Source organism: Grus americana, chromosome 21 (genome assembly GCF_028858705.1).
Source record: "Grus americana isolate bGruAme1 chromosome 21, bGruAme1.mat, whole genome shotgun sequence".
Classification (NCBI taxonomy): domain Eukaryota; kingdom Metazoa; phylum Chordata; class Aves; order Gruiformes; family Gruidae; genus Grus; species Grus americana.
The window spans coordinates 8,418,428-8,439,471 of NC_072872.1; the positions used below are offsets into that span (position 1 = coordinate 8,418,428).

The window sequence follows — 21,044 nt, forward strand, 5'->3', positions numbered from 1 at the left end:
TCACTGTCCAGGTAGGTCTTGAGCAGAGGTTTGAGGATCTCTTCAGGTAGCGCAATCCCTCATCTCCTACTTTGCATCTGTTTCTAGCCCTGTTAACCTGTTTGCAGTGTGTATACACGCCGTAGCTAGCGTACGGAGATCCTCATCATTACTTGAGGTGTGTTTGTAAACCCAGGAAACGTGCCTTTCCCCCTGCCTTACCAGTGCACGTCTTCTGGTCCTCTTCAAGCCGATAGCCAAAGTTACAGGCACAGGCTGGGCCAGAGCTGGTGTGGTGGCACGTATGGGAGCAGCCTCCATTGTTGGCTTCACAGCTGTTCACGATCTCCATCTCTATCCCTGGAAAAGGCAGACTGTTAGGGTCCTGCAGTGCGGGCTGCACATCTGTGCACAGCGGCTGGCCCGTGCCTCCCCTCGGTGCCGCGCTCGAGCGGGCGCCCGTGCAGGCAGTTTCCAGCCGAGCTCCTCGCACGTGCGCGTTTGTGCACACAGCCTTGTACAAACAGGGCTGGGGAAAGGATGAAAATAGTTTTGCGCGGAGGCCACTGCTGGGCCGGGAAGTGATGTACAAAAATAAACCAATGGATCCTAGGCAACGCCCCGTGTAGCCTCTTTGGGACAGACTTGTGGAGCAGGCTCTGGACAATCTCCGAGATGAACCAGACTGCAGACAAAACTGCTCCCATTCCTGACAAGCTGCAGTATGTGCTGCCAACCAAAAGTTGGCTCAGTCCTCCTAAGTGCAGGGCTGTTCTGATGCCAGCTAGAAATGGGAGCAGCAGAATACAGCTAACTCCGGAAACATCCAGATGCCTACAGCTAGAAACGTTAGTTACTGACATGTCAGAAATGGTAGGCGCAAACATCAATAGCAGCCATATATCTTCTTAGCTTGGCAAACTTTATGTAAACTGAAGTCTAGTTAATTAAGCTTTCTTAAACTGAAAGGAACTTGTACCATGGAGCTTTGACTCAGTCCTGAACTGCAGGAAAACAATTTCTGCCTTCGAGAACATTTTTGAGTTTTTAGTGGAGAAGGATGAAAAAGGGGAGCTGGATGCTTCCCAATGGATCTGTGTGGGTCAAAACCAAAAGCTGTGCCATGGTGGAAGACTGTCTTCCAGATTTCACAACATGAATATAGTCCCTCTGTCTTCCCTTTTCTTATGAATGCAAGAACAACCAGGGCTTTGCACAAAAGTGCTAGAAGGGGCAGGGAGGAACACTTTTCATACAGGAAGGCTACTTCATCCTATAGCTGGCACTGAAGTAGAGGTATTGCCAGCGGTTACGGCAATGAGTCACAACTGGAGGAGCCGTGTCGGGACATGAGTGGGGCTTGTGCTTCTGCGGTCAAAAGTGACCCTCCAGGGCTGGCATCTCTTTCCAGGGGCTTACCCGGAAAACCAAGACTTGAGCAGCAATAAAACTAAGCTTTTGGTCACCTGTGGGCCACCTAGCTGAAACCACAAAGGGGAACCTTCCCTGCTGCATCAGCACAGTGCTAGGTGAGAAGGTAGCCAAGGTGAATTAGCCATAGTCCTGGCTTTCTAATCCAATCCTCTGTAAGCCGTGCAGGTTGTTGTGCATCTTCACGCCAGCAGCTGAAGGTAAATGTGCAGTTGCACACAAAACTGGGCTATGGGCTGCTTTTTTACAGAATGTGCAGTGTGAGATAAACCACGTTCCTAGGAAGAAAGGTGTGTACGTGCTCTGGACTATTCCTGCTGATGTCTATCAGCTGACCAAAGATGTACGGACAGTCTGGCTCATTCTTGCACAATAGTGTTTATTTCTTTTCTCGATGGGAGCAGATGTGATCACTACACTAGCTCAATTCCTGCTTCAGTTACACATCTGCAGCTGACTGAACTCATCCAACCAAGTCCCCAAGAGCAGAACTTGGACTATTTCGGAGCCAAATGGCTCCAAATAAATTGCCTAAATGAGCAAAAGTAGCTTCATGGTAACTTTAAAGATCAAAGTTCTTATCTTGGTGGGAGAGTAAACAGCCCCAAATCTGCTTGTGAAATGCTTCAAAAAAGATTGCTATAACTCGGCCCCACCAACTCCCAGCGGACAGTGCACAAACACCGCCCAGCTGCAGGGATCTCCGCTGCCCTTTGCTAACCTGCAGACACAAACCTGCCCACCGTGCCCGCCTGAGCGTGAGGGCCGCACGCGGTACTCACGATAGCATTGCTTGCCATCTGCCCCCAGCTCGTAGCCCGGGTTACAGGTACACTTAAAGGAGCCGCGGGTGTTCAGGCACTGGTGCGCACACATGGCTTGCCCAGTCAGACATTCATCCACATCTGCAAGAGATGAGCGAGCAATAAGCAAAGCAGGTTGTGCCATAAACATTCCTGCAAAGGGCCAATCGTTACTATCTTCAAGTTTTTCACGTTTTCTTGCACCCTAGATTCTTCGCTGGGGTCCAGACTAACCAAGAAACGGGGCTAAGCGTTCAGAATTACTGTAAAGCTTCCTAGGAAATAGGATCACATGAAACTCGAGTGGTGTTCCAGACGGCTCGAGCAGGGCTCTTGGACAGATGTCAACTGCTCAACTGAGCACTTTCATGCCACCCCTCTGGAAGGCTTGTGCATCACTCCGTTAAATTCCCAGACGCTGGCACTTACCAGGATGGAGCACTACCTCACCCTGTGAGACGCAGCTGTGTTTGCTCCGTGAAAGCCGTTTGTTGCAGGGAGCTTACCTTCGCAGGTCTTACTGTCAGGCGCCAGCCGGTAGCCGGGGTGGCACTCGCAGCGGGCTGTCCCACGGTGGTTGTGGCACCGGTGCATGCAGCCCCCGTTCCTGTCGGTGCAGGGGTTCCTCACTGCAGGTCAGAGCAGAGGAGGCAGGCTTATTTCATACCAGTCCCAGCTCTTATTGGCGTTACACTTTGGGGAAACCAGACCATCGAGCAGTCATGCCCAGTGAAAAAGTTTGCAATCTGAAAGACCACTCTTCACCAGACAGAAAATCTCTGCTACTGTTTACTGCTCCATCCAGGCAGGAGGACTGACACGGCGCGAGATCCCGCAAACGGCAGGCACTAAGCTGAGGAAAAGCTTTCCAGCAGAAGCCTGGCATGGGCATGTCCCTCCACAGCGATGACAGAGCAAGTACGTACTAGGCAAATTTGTTTCAAGTGCTCCTGTCCAGAGGCCTGCCAGTCCCTGACCTGCTCCAGGACCTGGACAGATGCTACAAAACCCTACGGACTGCTGCATTTGTAATACCCCGGTTCCTTTTCCCTTGGCAACTTCACAGCTAAAGACTTCCCTCCTCCTATTTCTTGAATGCCAGCTGCTACAAATGAGAAGATTAAACTACTTCTGCTCTATATCCCCTTCAGCTTCTCTCCCTCCTGCAGCCCGGAGCAGGTCAGCCAGAAAGCTGTCTGCAAGCAGAGGGAGAAGATCCTGTCCCGCTGCGACACGCTGCTGTTCCTTCGCTTTCTCAGAAGCGTGTGCCTTCATACGATTTCATTTGTGTTGGCCACGCTCCTTCAGCTCTTCCTTGCCTTTCAGAATAAGCTGCAGAATACGTCCACGACAACATAGCGTGCGGAGTTTTTACTGGAGAGGAATTCCCCAGTCTGATCTATGTGACACCTGAGCGTGCAAGCGCACGCTCCCTCTTCCCCCCAACTCCCAGCTGCCCCTGAATAAAAGGCCGAAGCGAAGCTCTGCTCCCCAGCTTCCCGTGCACGCTCGAGGGGACTCACAGACGCAGCGTTTGCCGTCCTCCCGCAGCTGGTAATTGCGCCGGCACTGGCACTGGTGCTGCGTCAGCGTCACCTGCACGCAGTCGTGTTCACAGCCGCCGTTGTTCAGGGCACACGTGTTCACAGCTACGAGGCAAAGGGACGGAACGTTCACCACAAAAATAACGGCACCCGGACGAGTCTCTTGCACGGGACCAGGGCAGATCACGCACGCTTACAGAATTTAAAACTGGGGCACGTTCGACCTGTGCCGAAGCGAGGAGTTCACGGCAGGTTTTTGAAGTGTGCTAAGCGGGAGCCGTTGCTACAAAACTCTGTTCTGTATGCAGCACACGAGGGGGGGCCGCCCGCCCACCCACCGCGGTGCCAGAGAGGGACCTTGGGCAGCCCCCCTCGAGATGGGGACCCTTTCTTTAAGGGTGAGATTGGCTCAACGGTGTCAGGGAGCAGCTTAAAATCGCTCTTTCCTACAATAAGAGCTCCCAGCAGCTCTCTTGGGCGGCGAGAGCAGGACGCGGGGGTCTGGGCGAGGTCCCGCAGAACATCCCGGGAGGGAAGGCGACAGCCAGCACGCTTCCCAGCACGCGTCGGTCCTGCCCGGGGGTGCCCGGCTCAGCCGGCCGGCTTCTTGTGCTGCGTTACGGCTGAAATTCTCGTAACCTTGTTCCAAGACGGTCACCGCAAGTGCAGTGCCGCAGCTAGTTCAGCTTAATTACCGCTCGGGTGCATTCAGGTTTTCTTGTAACAAAACGATACGGAAAGCTAAGTTTCTGGCTCCATGCCACGCAAAGGACAGCAATTATCACCGGGCAAGGTCCCGCAGGTACCATCAGCTCTGGGAACACGAAAAGTGCTTTAGGATGCATCCTGGATGTCCACGCTCCGATCGGGCGTAACGACCCCCAGTTCAGTGCTCTGACTGGGAGATTTCTGCGTGAAAGTCGGGACGCGTGCGCTCGTCCGCACTGCGAGTAAGCGACGCTGTAACCGGCAGAGTTGTGCGCGCGGAGATGTGCTGGCGGGAACTGGGATTTCATCCGCCGTGCAGGCGGGACCGGGAATTGAGATCCCTGACTGGTGTTCCTGGCCGTGCCACAGAGTTTCTGTGTGGCCTTGCGCAAGGCGCTTTCCTGCCCAAAGGATGTCAAACAGTCAGAAAAACAGAAGGTTTTTTTGCCTAGGCTACGGCAGCAAACAGATCTTATGACCGAACATGTGGACTATTTTCTCTTTGCAAGCTTACTATCATTAACCAGCCTCAAAACAGTCACTGGTTTTTTCCTCCCCCCTCTCTGGTCTTAGGATCTGGGACTTCTCTGCAGGGTGAGCAGCAGAAGCGCGATGTTTAACTGGGGACCTGTCACCTTGACACCAGCAAGCGGGCAGGGTTTGCCTGCTTATCGTCACTGGGCTGCAGCTACCCGGGACCACTGACCTTGTTCTATCCAGGAGAAATCTGAGCTGAGAAACAAAGCGGGGAAGGACTTTCTGGAGAGGGATTCACAGACTCTGGGAGATAAGCCATCCTGGGGTAATCGCGTGCCTCCAAGGCGATGGAGGTCTCCTCTTAGAGCATTGCATGTCTCCTGAGTTAGCCTACCTACTCCTTAACTGGTGAGCATCTCAAACAGAGACTGCTCAAGGAGCAGCATCCCTTACGGGAACACGGCCCTTTTGAGTCCGTTCTTCCTCTTACGAGACACGAGTGCGCGTGGCACGCACAACGCGCTGCACATCAAAGCTGTGTGGGTGCGACACGGCTAAAGCCCGGCCGTGGTCTGGGATGGAAAGCCAGACCTGGTTTCCATAAGCAGAATGGTACCGTGAGTTGCGGTCTCACGCGTTTCTGACCTATTTTTCAAACTGCAGAACAAACTGACGTGCTGACGCTGAGGAATCTTGTAAGAAAGCTAAAAATATCTCTAATGAAAACCATCTCTCCACAAACTAACGCTTCAGGTAATCACAACGCCTTCAACAACCTCGACGGTTTTGCTAAGCAGGCGAGCCTGGAAAGCATATGCTAGTAAAAGTCCCCGCTTTTAACGAGGCCTCTGAATCCCAGGGAAGTTGGGTCCGTCCAAGACGCGTGCCCAGGGTGCGGAGGAGCGGGCAGGCTGCAGGCAGCTCGCTCCTGCCCGCTCCGAACACGTTTGCAATAGGTGGGCGTGCAGCACCGCATCCCAGTGTTCAAAAGGGCATTTTCTATAGACGAAGTACTGAAAGTCGTTTCGTTAAGCCTCTCGTGTACATTAGTGAAAAACAAATATTTGGCACAGGAGGAAAATAAAAGGCAAAACTGTATATTCTTTTTTTTTTTTTCCTGCAAACAGTTTCTCTGCAAAAAATATGCTGTGACTCAGCTGAGGAGCGCTCTGATTTCAAACTTAAAAACTAACTTCCCGTTGTATGCCTCTAATTAACTAAACAACACTTGGGGGAATAAAAGTGACTTAATAGGGTCGAAGCATTGCCATATGCAACATATGGCTGGAGCAAGAACTATCAGTTTATGTTAGTTGTGCTGACATTGTTTCCTTTAATCCATTTGGAAGGAAACAACAGAAATACTCAACGTTCCTGAAAAGTTACGGGTCAGAGTTACAGTACTCAAGCTTTAGCAGAGATGGGTGGTCATTTTAAAATATTCTGCTATATTAAAGTGTTTAATAACATACATTCAAAAGTACCCATAAATAATGTGCTTGTTCTTCTTGGAGTGGGTTTTTTAAAAAAAAAAAAAAAAAGTCAAACCATGCTACTGCCTGCCAAAACATTCCTTCATATGGGAAAAGTACTGGGCCAATGTGTAACAAGCCAATGCATCTTACGTCTACAATAACCTCCCAGGATGCAGTTATTCGTACGAATTTGCAGTCTAAATAACTGCCCTCCTTGCATATCTCTAAAAGACAATTTTTCAGAGTGGAAAAAAACGGAAGTCCAGGTTCTTTTTTTATCCTACAGAATTCAAGCAGGCAGAAATCCCGTAAGGTTGGATACAGCAGACTTTCCAAAAAGAGTATTTCTACCTAGAAGAAGATCGAGGTGTCTCTCCCTGGGTTGCGCTGAGGCACGATACCCCCCCGATACCCCGCGGCAGGCGTGTAAGGATGGAGTTTTGCAACGGCAAACCTGTTCCTCGAAAGGCTGAGGAACCTCCAGGCACTCTACACGCACGGCAACGCCCGGGCACCGCGAGCAGCTTGGGCAGGGTACGGCCACACGTTCTGCTCCAGCGAGTCCTCCTTGGTGCAGCCGAGTGCCAGCACCGCTCACCCCGGACCTTAACCGACGCCGTTTGCAGACCGCTACGAGAACGTAAAGGTGAAGCAGCGAGAACGCAGAGCGTTTTTCTTTCCTCCTGTGTTTCTTTTAGTGTAGCTTACTTGCTCTACTGTACTCTTCCAGCCTAATAACCCCATCCGAGCCTCCCCGGTCCGCGATGATGACGAAGGGGCCGGCGCACACTGTTGTCTCAGCCACCGCGGGTACGTTCCAGCCCACTACGGGTAATGGGAACCAGAAGCCCTTCGCTGCCAAGAGACTGAAGCACGGGGAAGAAGTAGCTGGCATCACGGGCTACGCGGCGTTCGTGAGCCGCACGGCACTCGTGGCACAACGAAAAGAGCAACGCGATGGCGTCCCGCAGAGCCCCCCGCGGTGCGCTGACTGGCTGGGGTGCTCGTGCAGGACCGCGGTTTTGCTAAGATACGAGCTAATTCAACGTAAGATTCAGGAATAATAAGACAAAGCAAATGAAACATGTTACAATTGTTTTGGGTGTCTTTTCATCAAAGCGAGGGCCTTCTAATTCCAGGTCTCCTTAGCTGGCTTCTCGCAGAGTAACAGCCAGTGGAGCTCACTGCTGGCCTTGTTTTAATTACTGCTCTTTTTTTTTCTGTTTACAGAACCACTCTAAAAATATTTCCATTCCCAGATGCTTTTCCTAGCTTAACATTTCTGTGACAACGTTGCCAAATCCAGTGTTGTCTTGTACATCACACAGATTTTTGTAATTAAAGCTCAGACAGATTTTCCACAGATGATATTTCATCGTCTGCAAGAGGGACTTGACTTCCATCCCCTCTGTCTGAAGGGAGTGCAGTGCTGCTAAAAGATGCCAGCTCCTACAATCTGACCCTCTTGGGCCCAGGAAAAGGATAAAAAGGGATGAGAAGGATATTGTTACTACTGGTTGTACGTGGGAAGAGGGTCTATGAAGATGTCACCTTTCCTTCAGATCCAAGTAACGTGCCATCAGAGGCAGCGAGCTAATACTTTAAAAGTAACCGTAAGCAGCTGCGATGAGAATTGAGCACGATATTCCCTTTTCCAGCATCACACAAAACCCCTGAGTCTAAGAAATAGCCGAGAAATGCCCCAGCATTTGCCTCAAGAAAAGGGCAAATTTTCTAAAATGTGCGAGTCGTCTGTGCAATGCAGGCAAATTAAAAAAACCTCTACGAAGAACAGATGGGCGATTGCCCCCTGTGCACGTAGTTCAAGCCCACACAAACCTTTACGGTTCTGTTCTCTATATAAATAGCTGCTACATTTGAGATTTCTTCATTTGAAGTACTCTTAATATAAATAGGGATACATCATGTAATCCCAAACTGATTTATTCCAACCTCAGACAATTTCCAGAAACATGTTGTGTGTTAATACAGACCATCTCTCTCCTCTGCAGGCCAACAAAAGCAATTGGCTCAGATTAAATTCCTCGCCTTGGACTGGAGTTCATCCCTCGGCTGAAGCAGCGGAGAAGGACCTGAAGATGTCAGCTTCCTGCCTCCTGCCCATGTGGTTCTGATAAAGAAAGAGGTAATTTCAGGACGCCCAATGGCGCTTTTTGTTCTGTTTCACTTTCAGTAGAAATGTCTGCTCTCTTCCCCCTCCCTTCCGTATGAAAATCCTCGGGGACTTGCTATATTTGAACAACGAAGGCGCAATAAAAGAATCTCGCACCTCTGAGCTGCAGGTTACCCAAAGCATCAACGGTGGTTCAGAGACACGGAGCGGGACGCAGGAAGGTGGCTTTCAGCCATTTTTTGTGCTCTTCCGAGCCGCAGCCACCAGAGCGGTTCCAGGTACAAGTTAACCCTGGAGAGCTGCCTCGGCCTCTTGGGTCGCCCAGGAGCGTCCCTGGGATGCAGCCCCACGGCAGGTTCCTGCCAGCCCGGCTTTCTCACAGCCTCAAGGCAAGCGCTTGGCCTCGGCCGTAAGCTTTTATTCCACTCCTGCACCACCGCGAGGCTTTGGGAGCCCCTTGCTCCCGTGACAATTGATGGGGGCAAACATAGCGCTAGCCAAGGAAGGGATCCCAAGGGGCGAGTGCGAGGGGACACCGGGTCTGCTGTCACTGACTGCCCTCAATTCTCCAGGCAACGTCAAAGATGGGATTTAAGAATCCCCCGTTGGACTGTGCACATAGCCAGGCTCTGGTTACGCTGTAAAAGGTATCAACGCCCTTGAAGGAAAAATGCTTTTAAAGGCAAAATGTTTCTTCCAATCCTACAACACGCAAGTGCTCGTCTAACCAGCTATTTATATGGAACTGCAGTACGCTTCATGAAGAGTTGCTTTTAAAGGTGCTAAGTAACTTCTGAAAACTTTTGCTGATTTATCTCTGCATTGCCCCTCGCTTTAGCACCTGCAATATTAAGTACAAAGGTGCGAACAGCTACCAAGGGTGCGAAGCCATCGAAAGAAAGTAGCAAAAGATTTTATCAGCTTTCCAGTTCTTTGACACCTTCAGAAACAAAGTCTTTGACTTTCCATCACAAGCCTGCGACAACGGCTCAGCCAGAGGGTGGAAAAGGAGGATCCCCCCTGCGTCCACCCTGACCCCCGGCCTGCACTCCCGGGGTTAACAGCCACCAGCCTCCGCAGGGGAATTCTGGAGCTCCCCGCTTCAGGCAGTGCTGCTGATGAACTGAAGCCTTTGTGGGTTTTGTGGTGATCGGAAAACATCTAAGGAATTAGATCTGTGGTTTTACAGACCTTAACTAGAAACTTCACAGCAATTCTGTCTGCAGAATGCCTTCTGGCCTGCACTGCTGCTCTCTGGGGCTGCCAGCAGCATCCTGAAGCCGATCTCCACGCCTGGCCCAGTTCGAAGCTGCAACCCCCCCCGCAGCCCTGGCTCAGCTCTCCGGCAGTCACTTCCCTGCCTCCAAGGGCTGGGCAGCTCTGGAGCAGCGCGGAACGGATGGGAGAGTCTCGCTGTCTCCAGTTCTCTTTATTCCTATCCGATTCCTGTTATTTCGTGGCAATTTTTTTCTGTTTCAGCAGCGCTGAATCTTACCTGTCCAGCAATATTAGAGCAATATCCCAACTTGAAGAGAAACACAGCCTTTGTCAGTGTACCTAATCCCTCAGAACCGCGCAGGGAAAAAAAATCTTGGTTGCAGTCAAGTCAGAGCCTGAAACTTCCCAGGAGTGAAGAAACGTGGCTGCGGTCTTCCCCAGCAAACCCCACCGCCTCTTGCCACCTTCAGCCCGAGAGAGCAGCTGCCAGGCACTGCAACGCCTCGGCTCCCTTGCCACGGAGGTCACTTGCCCAAACACACCTCCTCCGACCTGCTCGGCACCGTGCTACGGCTCTAGCTTTGCCGTAACGCCACAACCGATCTCTTCGCAGGCACCGACCAACGCAACAGCTATACAGGAGTTCATCACCGGGTAGAAACTCAACCGTCTAATTGTACCCACAAAGAGAGGCTGCCGTGCCCCCTTTCTATGCAGCACTCGGCCTCCGAGGACCAAAGAGCTGCTCCGCTCCTGGGGAGACCCTGCTAGGGGTACCCCGACACGCCCACGGTTTGACGGATGCTCGTACCGCGTTCCACCACGCGGTCGTGTTGCTCTCCCCTCCTGGTACAGCTGGCCTCAAGCTCGGTACTTAGAGAGGAAAAAATCCTTTCTTCTTCCGCAGCGGTGCTGGGAAAGCACTCCTGAAACGCGAAAATTGAAGTGTGAAGGGAGGGCGTGTTGAGTGAGGCCTCCTGCCTTTGCTGCTGCTGCCTGCACGCTGCCTGCCCCGCGATCGCTGCCTGGTAACTCTCGTCCAGAATGCTGGCTTAATAAAAACCGTGCGATTTCCAAGATCAAGTCGGAGCAAAGCCTCTGACTTTGCAGTGTAAATATTTACGTAGACCGAGCACTAAAGGAAAGAACCACTTGCATGTACTTGCGAAAACAGCACAGAAAGCGAGCGCACGCTCAAGGGCCCGGGATTACTACGAAGTGACCCACGGAGAGCCGCCCGGCCGGACCGCACGCCCCTGCCAGGCCCACGGGCTCGCCGTCCGAGCATCGCCGAAGACAACGAACGGGAGAGCGCATCCCGCTGCAACGAGCAAACCCGGGGCGAGAGCATCCCCTCGGTGGCCTCCCCGTTGTCACTTGCCTGGGCTCTGCTGTGGGGTGGGCTTGTGCCGAGGGCACAACTAGCTTGTATTTCCACAAATCGGAGTTGTGCGAACTCCAGCCGCGTCACGCTGGGCTGCTGTGCGTGACTGCTGCCGTGCAGCCAGCAGATGCAGGCGGGACAGCTGCTGGGCTCCGGCACCGAGAACCACCCTACAGAATCCATAGGGGCAGAAAGCTGTTCACCAGGGAACAAGCATCGGAGGGGGCAGCCGCGGCGTGAGGCAACCTTACGTCTGCGGGTGCACGGAGGGCAGCCATAAACCCCGCAGAGGAGTGACCTCTGAGGCTGTGCTCTGTTCTGAGCTTTTACAAGAAAAATAAGTTTACTTCCACCCCTCCGCACAACTGGCTTAGTAGGTTAGTAAGGAGCTGTTCGGAAGGTGTGATGTATATACACATATATGCGCACTTCTGTCACAAAAGTGTAAAGAACAAAAGCCACCAGTCCTGAGGTGAGAAAGGCAGATTTTTTAGGTCTGCTCTGCTGTGAGTTTAGAAACAGCACTGGGCAATCATGTAGCGAGAGTTTTTACTCGCCCTGCCTGCTCTGCGCCTACTTTCCCGTGTACTTTGTGGGTCACGGGGGTACAGGCACCGCTGAACTAACAGCGGATCCCGTCAGCTCCCCTCCCCAGAGCGCCCAGAAACTGCCCGAGCTGCTCCCGGAGTAGATCAGGTTTCAGGAATAGAGTCCCCTTAATTCCGGCAGATGAATTCCAACGCTGCGCGCACTACGGCAAATACTTGCTCGGAAGTTTAATGCAAAGCAGGTTTGCAGCGCTCGGCGCAAGCAGCACAGAGTGGGGGAGCCCTGCCTGCCCGCATCCCCGCAGCAACGCGCTCCCCGCACGTCACAGCCGCGCCAGCAGGTAAGCCTGAAGAACGAAAGCAAAGGGTGGGAAGTGCTTTGACACACGCAATTCCTCCCTGCAGTGAGCCCTTTTATACTTTTCCTGGAAATTGTTTCACCTTCTGGGGCTGACCCTGCCGAGAACAGCAGAGCTCCCCAATGGCTGGCTCATGTTTTGTTCTACAAGGCAGAGGCGGCACAACCACTCTATACCACAAAAAAAGAGAACTGCATATTACAAAGACAGTTATTAGATGACGACCACACGCGCACTTACATGCCAACAGCAGCGATGCATACCCACGGACACAAGTTCGCGTGTTCAGTGCTAGCGCAGCGGGCTGGGAACGGCTGGCTTTTTTCTTAACTTGCAATCCTTTTGCTTCTGGATTTTTCCAGCAAAATACAGGGCGCTCAGGGAACTTGCACCTCAAGCGTATGTCTCCCTGCTCTTGTCAGAGTACCGTTACATAGCGGGGGCAGTTGTGGGAAGATGTGCGGTCTGTGCTGCTCTGGGCATGGTGGGTACCACCTCCTTAGATGGCTTTTGTTCTGCTCACATCACCATTCCCAGCTAGAACACACAGGCTCCCACAGTCATTTTTAGGAAACTTTGGAACGTGACTGTGTTCTGAGAAAAACCAGCAAATGGCCTTTGTAATACCATCACCCAGGAATTCTTTCCACTTGTATGAAACTATCCCTCAAAAAATGGAAAAATGTGTCAAATAAAGCTGTGAGGGAGAAGTGGTTTAATAAAAACAGCAGCAGCAGCAGATGCTGGAAGGCAGACTCCAAGCTCCACCCCGGGGGCTCCGATCCGCTAGTTTGGGGCAGGCAAACAACAATTTTTCAAGAAATTGGCCCAGAAATCAACTGCAAGCCAGACCTGGCATCTGAATTGTAACGTCTGGGCACGCACCATCCAAGTGGACGCATGACCAGCATCCCAGGGAAGAGGGTTTCGAGATTATTATGGCCACGGTTCCACACGAGGCCGTGCCTATTTCCACTTGTTTGTCACACTGAGTGCCTACCGCAGGACTAGGGAAATAACTGAGCTAAAACCAGAGACTGACTTGAACCTTTTCATAACCTAGTTCACGTATCAGTTCCGAAAACGCCGTATCTGATACGCCCTGTATCAAAAGCAGAAACACCAAAGTACTGTGAGTAACTTCTGAACCAGAATAAACTAAGGAACTGCAGAAGAAGTCACAATTGTACGTGTCCACGCTGAGGAAAGGCAAACGTTACGAACCCAGCAATAGAAACCGTTAGGGAAGACTACCAGGATCCTGAGAAACAAAGGAACAGGCCACCCATCACCGTCATCTCCAATTCCCTGCACAGAGCACGGATGTGAGCGGGTAAGCCGATGTACGCATTTTGTGTACAAAGCCACGCATTTACAGGTGGGAAAAGAGCTATGAAGAATTAAGACATTCTCAAGAAATTTAAAACTATGACTTACCAATGCAGGTCCTGCCATCTGTGTGCAGGCGAAAGCCTGGCTTGCATTCACAATAATAAGATCCAAGGGTGTTCACACATCTGTGCTGGCAGCCCCCGTTGAGGACCTGGCACTCGTCGACATCTGCAAAAGAAAAGGGAAGAGGGGAAAAAAGGTTCAGAGAAGTGGGCATGATGGTATCTGAAGCCAGGATTATTTATCCTCTGCTGCCTAGCTCCAGAGTTGAGGAACGAATGCAGAAGGAACGAGACTGCCATTTCATTATGTTTAATCACTCAAGCTATTTAAGAAATTTCAAGGACAAAAAAAAAAAAGGCATCTTATTTGTCAATCGGCATAAACCATCCTTCATCTTGTTCACCTCGCAACGGTCACTTTTCCCATTTGCTCTAAGATTATGGATTCATTAAAATTTTACACTTCCTTACTCTTTACGTGTGGAAAACAGGCTGGGCTAGCCCATTTGTTACTTCCGTGGATGGTGGGAGCAAACACCTAACGTCACAGACCCAAGCGAGGGGAGCGATACGAAGCAGCGAAGTTCAAGGCCTCGGTGCCGCAGCGGCGGATGTTCTCATCCTGCCGAGTCAACCTCGTCCTCTTGCGGCACAGAAGCTGGCTTCCACCGAGCTCAGCCACGTGCCAAAGGCGCTTTACCGTCACGCGTCTCATCTCAGCACCGTGCACAGCATTTGACACGTTTCACGCTTGACCTGCTGCGGAAACGCAGCAAGATCTGGGGTACCTGCTGATAAGCGATGCTCAGCATTGCCACGCAGCGCTGGAGACGAGAGAGAAAAACGCGTTAACACCTGGAGAAAGTTATCGCAGCGGATCAGCTGTATGATTAGCAAGGATTTGTTCATCATTACGCCATACTTAGGAACAGGATGAAGTCCAGCTTGACCCCAAAATACAAAAGGCAGACCACAACCGATCGCAGGTCCCCAGCCCTCTCTTCCCAGCTCCCCGAGCACAGCAAGCCCGGGAGAACCGAGGCAGCCGTTCCTGCAACAAGAAATCCACTTGGCCAATAACGCTGTGCGTGTCCGTGTCTACCGGTAAAACTACAGGCCCTCGAACAAAAGGCAGTCGCTGAGCCAGAAAAATCTTCTGCCAAGTGCTGAGCAATCTTTCAAGACCTAAAATGGGAACTAGCCCATGAGTTCTTGGTAGAAAAATCCTGGTACATATTATTATCAAAGGTTCAAAACCAGGGAGGTAGACAGCAGTGTGTTACAGAAAGGGAGAGTAATCCCTTTCCACAGACCTTAAACTGCCTTTGAGTGCTGGGAATAACTTCCAGTAAAAACATTTGGAGCGCCTAGCTACACGGTGCAAACCAAGATGCACATCAGAAGCTTGTCAAAGGCAATTTCAACTTTCTGAGACATAAGACTCATTCGTTTTCTATAATTAGGAATAACGGAGATGTTTGTGGATATAGGTGCACAGTTCCTTAATTCCTGCCATTCGTGTGTGTGTTCACCTGCACCCGTACACCGCCTTTCACACCGGGAAGGACCAAAGATCTCGAGGCAGACGGAGGAACCAGATCACGTTCCCACTAACAGCAGAAAAGCCAACCAGCAATTCCTTTTTCCACGGAGAGAAAACATCGCTAGCTTTGAGTCTATTAGCGTTTCTGCGCACTTTCTGCATTTTGTGAAGATGTCTTCAGCACGCGCAACTATTTCCCGCTGGCACAGCGAAGCGGGTCACGCAAGCAGCAGGACGACACGGAGCCAAGCCGAGCAGTGAACCAGCACCGTTTCGTCGATGACTGTTACTAATAAGACAAAGAAACATTTCCTCAATGAATCACGGCAGGGCGTCACCCCGGACTGTGTCTTTGCAAGCCGGCGGTGCAAAAACCTGCTCAAGCCTCACCCTTGCTCAGCGCCTGCAACCCGCTCCCCTGCCCGAAGCATCGCCCAGCTCCCCCTTTGCTCCGCTTGCTCTCACCCGGCTGCAGCTACAGCTCTCACTGGGGAGGCAAAGTGCATCGAAAAACCACAGGAAAAGGAGAAACGCAGCCTTGACCGGTGCTAAAATTTTACATGAATTAATTTTACATTAATTGGATTAATTGCCAACAAAATCGGCTAGCAGCAAGCAAATGGACCGGGTCAGGGAAGAAATGGGAAGCCAAAGGTGATGCTCGTTTGACTCAGCGTTTCTGAGCTACACATTATTAATAAAAAATGTCTGTTTTCTCAGAATACTTTTCATTAGAAGGCTTCTCACTGCTTAAAAGTTCAAACCTAAGGATCAGAGCACACGACAACGGCCCTCTGCCCTTTCTGTCCTAGCGATGTCCAGTGAACCCGCAGTCGTGACTTCTGCAGCGGCCGTGCAACAGCTCTGGGCAGAATTAGCTATTAATGCACAGAATTGGCTTGATCCAGCCAAAGGTCTACCAGACTTAAACACGCCGTGAAATCTGTCCGCCCTCCTGAGCCCGCGAGTGTGGGCACAGCACACAATAAATTGCTCGGTTTCTGCAAAAGCATAAGCACGTAGAAATGCGTTTCGGTGAGACTCTGATGTACCGTGTCTCTAGGAAGCGCTGAACAGTAAAGGAGAACAAGGAAAATAGTACAAAACTAAAGAAAAGACTGTTTGACGAATGAATAAACAGTTATCATGAATTATTATTATTACTCCCAGAAATCACAAAAGCGTGCCTTGACTAAAGCTGCGCTGTAATTTTCTGGCAGACCAATTTTTCCACTGGAAAATGCTGGTGAAAAACAATCACTGTTCTTTTTTCTAAAAGCAACACTGGAATTTCTATTCTGCAGGAAATATTAAGCTTTCATTTTGATCAGGACCGGCATTTTCTATTTTGAATTTGCTCAAGAACAGGAAAACTGGGGCTGGGGAAGATTTTACATAGAATAATAAAGTTTTTTGGTCTGAATTTAAATGACTATTCCACTGCTGCCTTCAACTCTAATCTGAAACCATAGAGAATTTTCTGTCCACAAAAGTTAGCGATGTGTGGAATAAACTTCTTTCTTTCACCCCATTACTCATACTCAGTAATTATCCATCTCCTCTCTAAATGTCTCCTCTTCTCTCTTGGTATTTTTCACCCTCTAAATCCCTGCGATTGCAGAGGGCTGTCCCCAGCCCAGAGCCCCCCCCGCCCCGTCCCACCGTGGCCTGGGACAGCGGCCAGGCTTTCCTCGCGCCCCGGCTGTAGAGGAGCCCGTCACCTTCACCGTGCACGCTTCCCACGGAACCCGCCACGTCCCGTTTTTCCTTCTGGAGCCTCATTTATCTCCTCCTGCAGTAACAGAGAGCTTTTTGGATGTGTACTACACAACCATGCGACCAAAATAAAACCTCCCATCCTTTGCACCCCTGACGGGAGGGCAGCAGCGGTGCTGCCCCCCCCAAGAAATCTTAGGTTTGTGTCTTTGGAAATAACGCAACTGTGCAATTTGCCCAAACAAATTCAAACCCTGGCACGTGCGCACAGAGAGAGGAGGCACCTCCCGGGCGGACGCTCGACCCGCTGCCTGGCTCTCCGATGGAGAGTTTGCATTTTTCTGGCGGGCACCAGCAGCGGTGGCAGCAGCTCTGACCTGCCCAGGCGTGCGCAGGGCTTGCCAGCGAGTGATTCGCCCAGGAATATAAACCGTGCGGCGGCGGGGCCAGGACAGAACAGCCCCGCGAAGGGTCACGTTGCCCTCGGTGCGCGTCTTGGCAGTACAAAGACCTGAAAATCTACGTGATGCTTTGCGAGATGCGGTTTGTGGCACGCCGAGGTTATTTTCCTATTGGAGAGTTGACAAAATCTGGTTAAAATTAACATGCCAAAGAAAAAAATTAGCAGCATACAGGCTTCTTTTCCGAGGAGGGTAGCTGACACCAAGCAGTCCAGAGCCACGCCAGGACGGAACGCTCTGAGCCCACGTGCCTGGGGGCTCTGCTGTGCCGGCACGGAGAGGGCAGTGGATACCGGCCGAAGCCCACCGAGGCAGACACGAAAACCAAACGCAGCGAGAGCCTGGGAGCGCGACTTGGCTTGTTGGGTAGAGAAACTCCTCTGCTGTGTAAGGAAACCGGAGCTCAGGTCCTCATCAGCAAGGACACGGGGCTCACCCGAGAAACAGCTGATGCTCTCGTCAGCCTCTTCCCCGAACAGAAACATCCATCGCACCTCACGTACTGGCCACGTGGACCAACAGGGGAAATGCTGTAATCGGCCGTAGGGAAGACGAACACGAGACCCAAAAAAAGAGAAGGGTGCGAGGAGATGGCTGCGGTTAAATGCGCTCCCTGACCGTGCACAGGTCCTTCGTGAAGAAATACTATGATTTATCTCAAACAAGAGCTCCATGTCAGAGGAAAAAAAAGTGGCAACGGCAGCTCTGCAAATTACTAAATATTTGGTACAGAGGCAGTTTATCTCCGCTGAAGGGCTGAGGAGGAGAAGATGGATCCCAGCTGGAAGCACAGGCACTAGCTACGCTGCTAAGGTTCGCTCTATCTGGCTAAACAGCAGTGCCAGGCTTTAATCCCTGCGGCAATTAGCCTGGATTACAGAGCAGGGCTGCAGGGAAAAGGTTAATTAAAATCCATCAAGATGAGCATGTGTGGGATTTAGTGACTTTATCTTTCCAGTACCAGTTTGTTGAAGCTAATTCAGCAATTTTAAGAAATTAAGAGACTGGAAGGAGATGAACCAACAGAGAGGCACGCTGGATGGCCAAAGCCGACCGCTCCCGGGTAGAGCAGCACAGCGTTACCGCTGCTGCCCCGCTCTACAGACACGGATTAGAAACTCGGGGCGCAGAACGGGGCCGGGACGTGTTAGAAGGAAAACCCCAATGCATTGCTTCCTCTCTTGCCTGTATTGCACAGCCCCTGGCACGAATAACCTGGAGACGTCGGAGGCCCCGTTATTCCACGCTCCCCTCGTAGCCCGTGCAGACAGGACTCAGCAACAGCAAGGTCCAACAGGGCAAGGAAGAGACGGGAGAGGACGGTGCCTTGTTCCCCCTCTCTGCTAACTCGGAAGCCCTCCCCTCCTCCAGGACGAGGACGACCGGTCCCTGCCTCAGGCTGGTCCTGGCTTGGAATCCGAGTGGCTCACGAGAGGAAAGAAGAAAGGTCATTTTGGGCAGTCAAAATGCCTCCACACCCTCGATTTTCATCTGGTTGTAAAGCAGACATTTGGGAAAGCCTTGAGGGCTCTTAAAGAGCTCCACAGAGTTATCTGGGCTGGCATTCCTTCCGCTGCCAACTCTCCTAGACAGACGGGAGATGCCCGTAGCTTTCCCACGCTACCTGTGCCATCCTCAACTGCAGCAGTTTCCAAAGGCGCTTCAGGAACCGATGCGCTGGGTTTACATTTTCACTTCATCAGATGATTGCATCAGGGGCCTGCTTTGCCACAGTCACTTGCTTTGTCCTCAGCTCACCTTTTTTTGCCTTCGAGCGCAGCAGCTGGGAGAGTCGCCCAGCTCTCGTTTGTGCTCACGCTTCTGTCTCTGGATGGTGCTGATAATTAGGTGTTACTCAGAGTGGAGCAGAGGTGCACGTAACAACAAGCAGGCAGCCTGCTCTGGACTTGCTGCTACGCTCGCCCTCTCACGCCTTCGTTCGTAGGTTTGTTTCACCCCACTTCTCGGTGCAGGATGTCATTCGGGACAGAAGACGTACCTGTGCGGAGGCACGCCGGCTTGGCCCCTGCGCCGTGCTCTGGAAGCTAACCGCACAGAGGCAAACACAGACGCGTACCTGGCAACAGCACCGACTGACGGAAATGCAGGTCGCTGTTGAAGGAGCTCACAGGCTAATGGAAACCGCGTAATCAAACAAAAGCAACCAGCTATGCTCTGCGCTGTTTTCTGACATACTTTGGAGAATCACAGAGAGTATCAAGGTAGCAGGTCTGCTTCCCTGTGATGATTTAATGCACGTCCCCAGCAGAGCACAACGGTTAGCTGTGTAAGGACATAAGCCAGAGCCTTGCAATTAGTCGCTCTACACTAACACAAGGATCCAGCAGAGCACTGTTTGTACACAGAAGGCATTTTAAGGCATTCGAGACCTCGATGAAACGTACACTGCTATTACACAAAACAACTCTTCGTTCTCCATTAATACAAGGCGACTGCCGATGAAACGCATACGCTGCCGTTCGTTCTGCCTGCTTTGCTGTTGCAGCTCGCTGACGGAAGAAACACGTGTGTGCAGAAGCGTGCGCTGCCTGGACCGGCAAATGGGAATGCGATTCAAGTAAACATGTGCACAGTACCGAAAAAATCATACGATCAAGAGAGCGTCTGCTACTACCTGTCAAAGAGAAGCTCAAGCAGCAAAGGAAAAAAATCATCTAACCAAACCCACAGTAATATCAAGTTTAGGATGAGCAACGTGTCTGCGATTGTCTCCTCTGCCTTGCCACCAGCAGGCAGGACACCAGCTTCCCGGCATCCCACTCCTGCCGTCCCGCCGCTGCCGCGTACCTTGGGGCATCTACCTGCATGGTGGGTGAGGGGCTGCAGGACAAGGACCACGTCTCCAGGGAACTTCCCCCCCACGCCTCATCTCAGGTCATGTCTCCTGAGCACCTAACTGCACTGAAAGCCAAAAATTCAGTTCCCTGAAAAATTACCTTGTTTCTTGTATGGACACCCACAGAACAAGGTCCAGACAGCACCAGCACCTGTGGCAGTGCAGCCCCGAGCGCTCCTGCAAGACTGGAGGCCAGAACCCCAGCACGCTGCTACAGCATGGCAGCACCTTGCCCGGAGAAGGCTCGTCCTGCCGGAGGAGAGAACCAGGGTGTTTACCCGAGTCAGCCCTCGCCCCTCCGTCTGCTGCTTCTGTCAAAGGTACCGTTCAGAGGAAAGGTATTTCATGCTGCAACATGTCAAAAATAAAGTCGTTCTCAGAGAGGGAAAGAAAGAAGGATATTTTTTCTTGGGTTTTTTTTGTCATTCTCAGTTGGGTGGGCCTGAAGGCTGTGGTGGGTTGGATTGGGTTTGGTTTATTTTGTAATCTGCACCTACTTCTTTATAAACCAGGTAGGAATATTAGACATAACTTCTTGGAAGAAAAAGACACATTTAGCTTATGTGACAGATTTTGGCTTGCAAGTGTCTGGATATTCATCCTTTTTTGAAGATGGAAAAACGCAGGCTCCTGGAAAAGGGGCCACCGAGGCCACACACACGTTTCGGGAGATGCGTTGCTTTTTCCCCAGGGTCAGAGCATGGGGAAGAGCAGCCAAAAGGCCTGGGTGAAGGCGCTTTGCTTTTCCAGTTGAAGCTTCAAACTACCTTCTTCCTGAACTTGAGAAGAATACCTCAGCCTTGCAGACCAAAAGGTACTTCACACGGAAGTCAGGATAAAGCCACGAGCGTGCATGGAGCTACCTGTCCACGGAGCTGAGATAAGGAGAATCGGGATCGGGGGAACTGTGCGGTGGGGAAGGGAAGGCTGGAGGTTTCTGTTCCAGACACAGAGCTGGATCTCACGAGCTTGTCCTGGAGAAGTCGTATGAGCTAACGTAGTTGGATGGAGAC

General features: G+C 51.4%; 1 protein-coding gene across 3 annotated transcripts in view; it reads right to left on the reverse strand.

Moving 5' to 3' along the window:
- The window catches only part of MEGF6 (multiple EGF like domains 6), a 102,266-nt gene that overhangs the window by 25,162 nt on the left and 56,060 nt on the right, over nucleotides 1-21,044 (reverse strand). For all 3 annotated transcript variants that reach the window (XM_054849625.1, XM_054849626.1, XM_054849627.1), the window contains 5 exons: nucleotides 13,498-13,620; nucleotides 3,737-3,862; nucleotides 2,720-2,842; nucleotides 2,193-2,315; nucleotides 202-339 (listed from right to left, as the gene is read on the reverse strand). In XM_054849625.1, coding sequence (XP_054705600.1) covers nucleotides 202-339; nucleotides 2,193-2,315; nucleotides 2,720-2,842; nucleotides 3,737-3,862; nucleotides 13,498-13,620 — 633 coding nt within the window. The remainder of the gene's footprint in view (nucleotides 1-201; nucleotides 340-2,192; nucleotides 2,316-2,719; nucleotides 2,843-3,736; nucleotides 3,863-13,497; nucleotides 13,621-21,044) is intronic.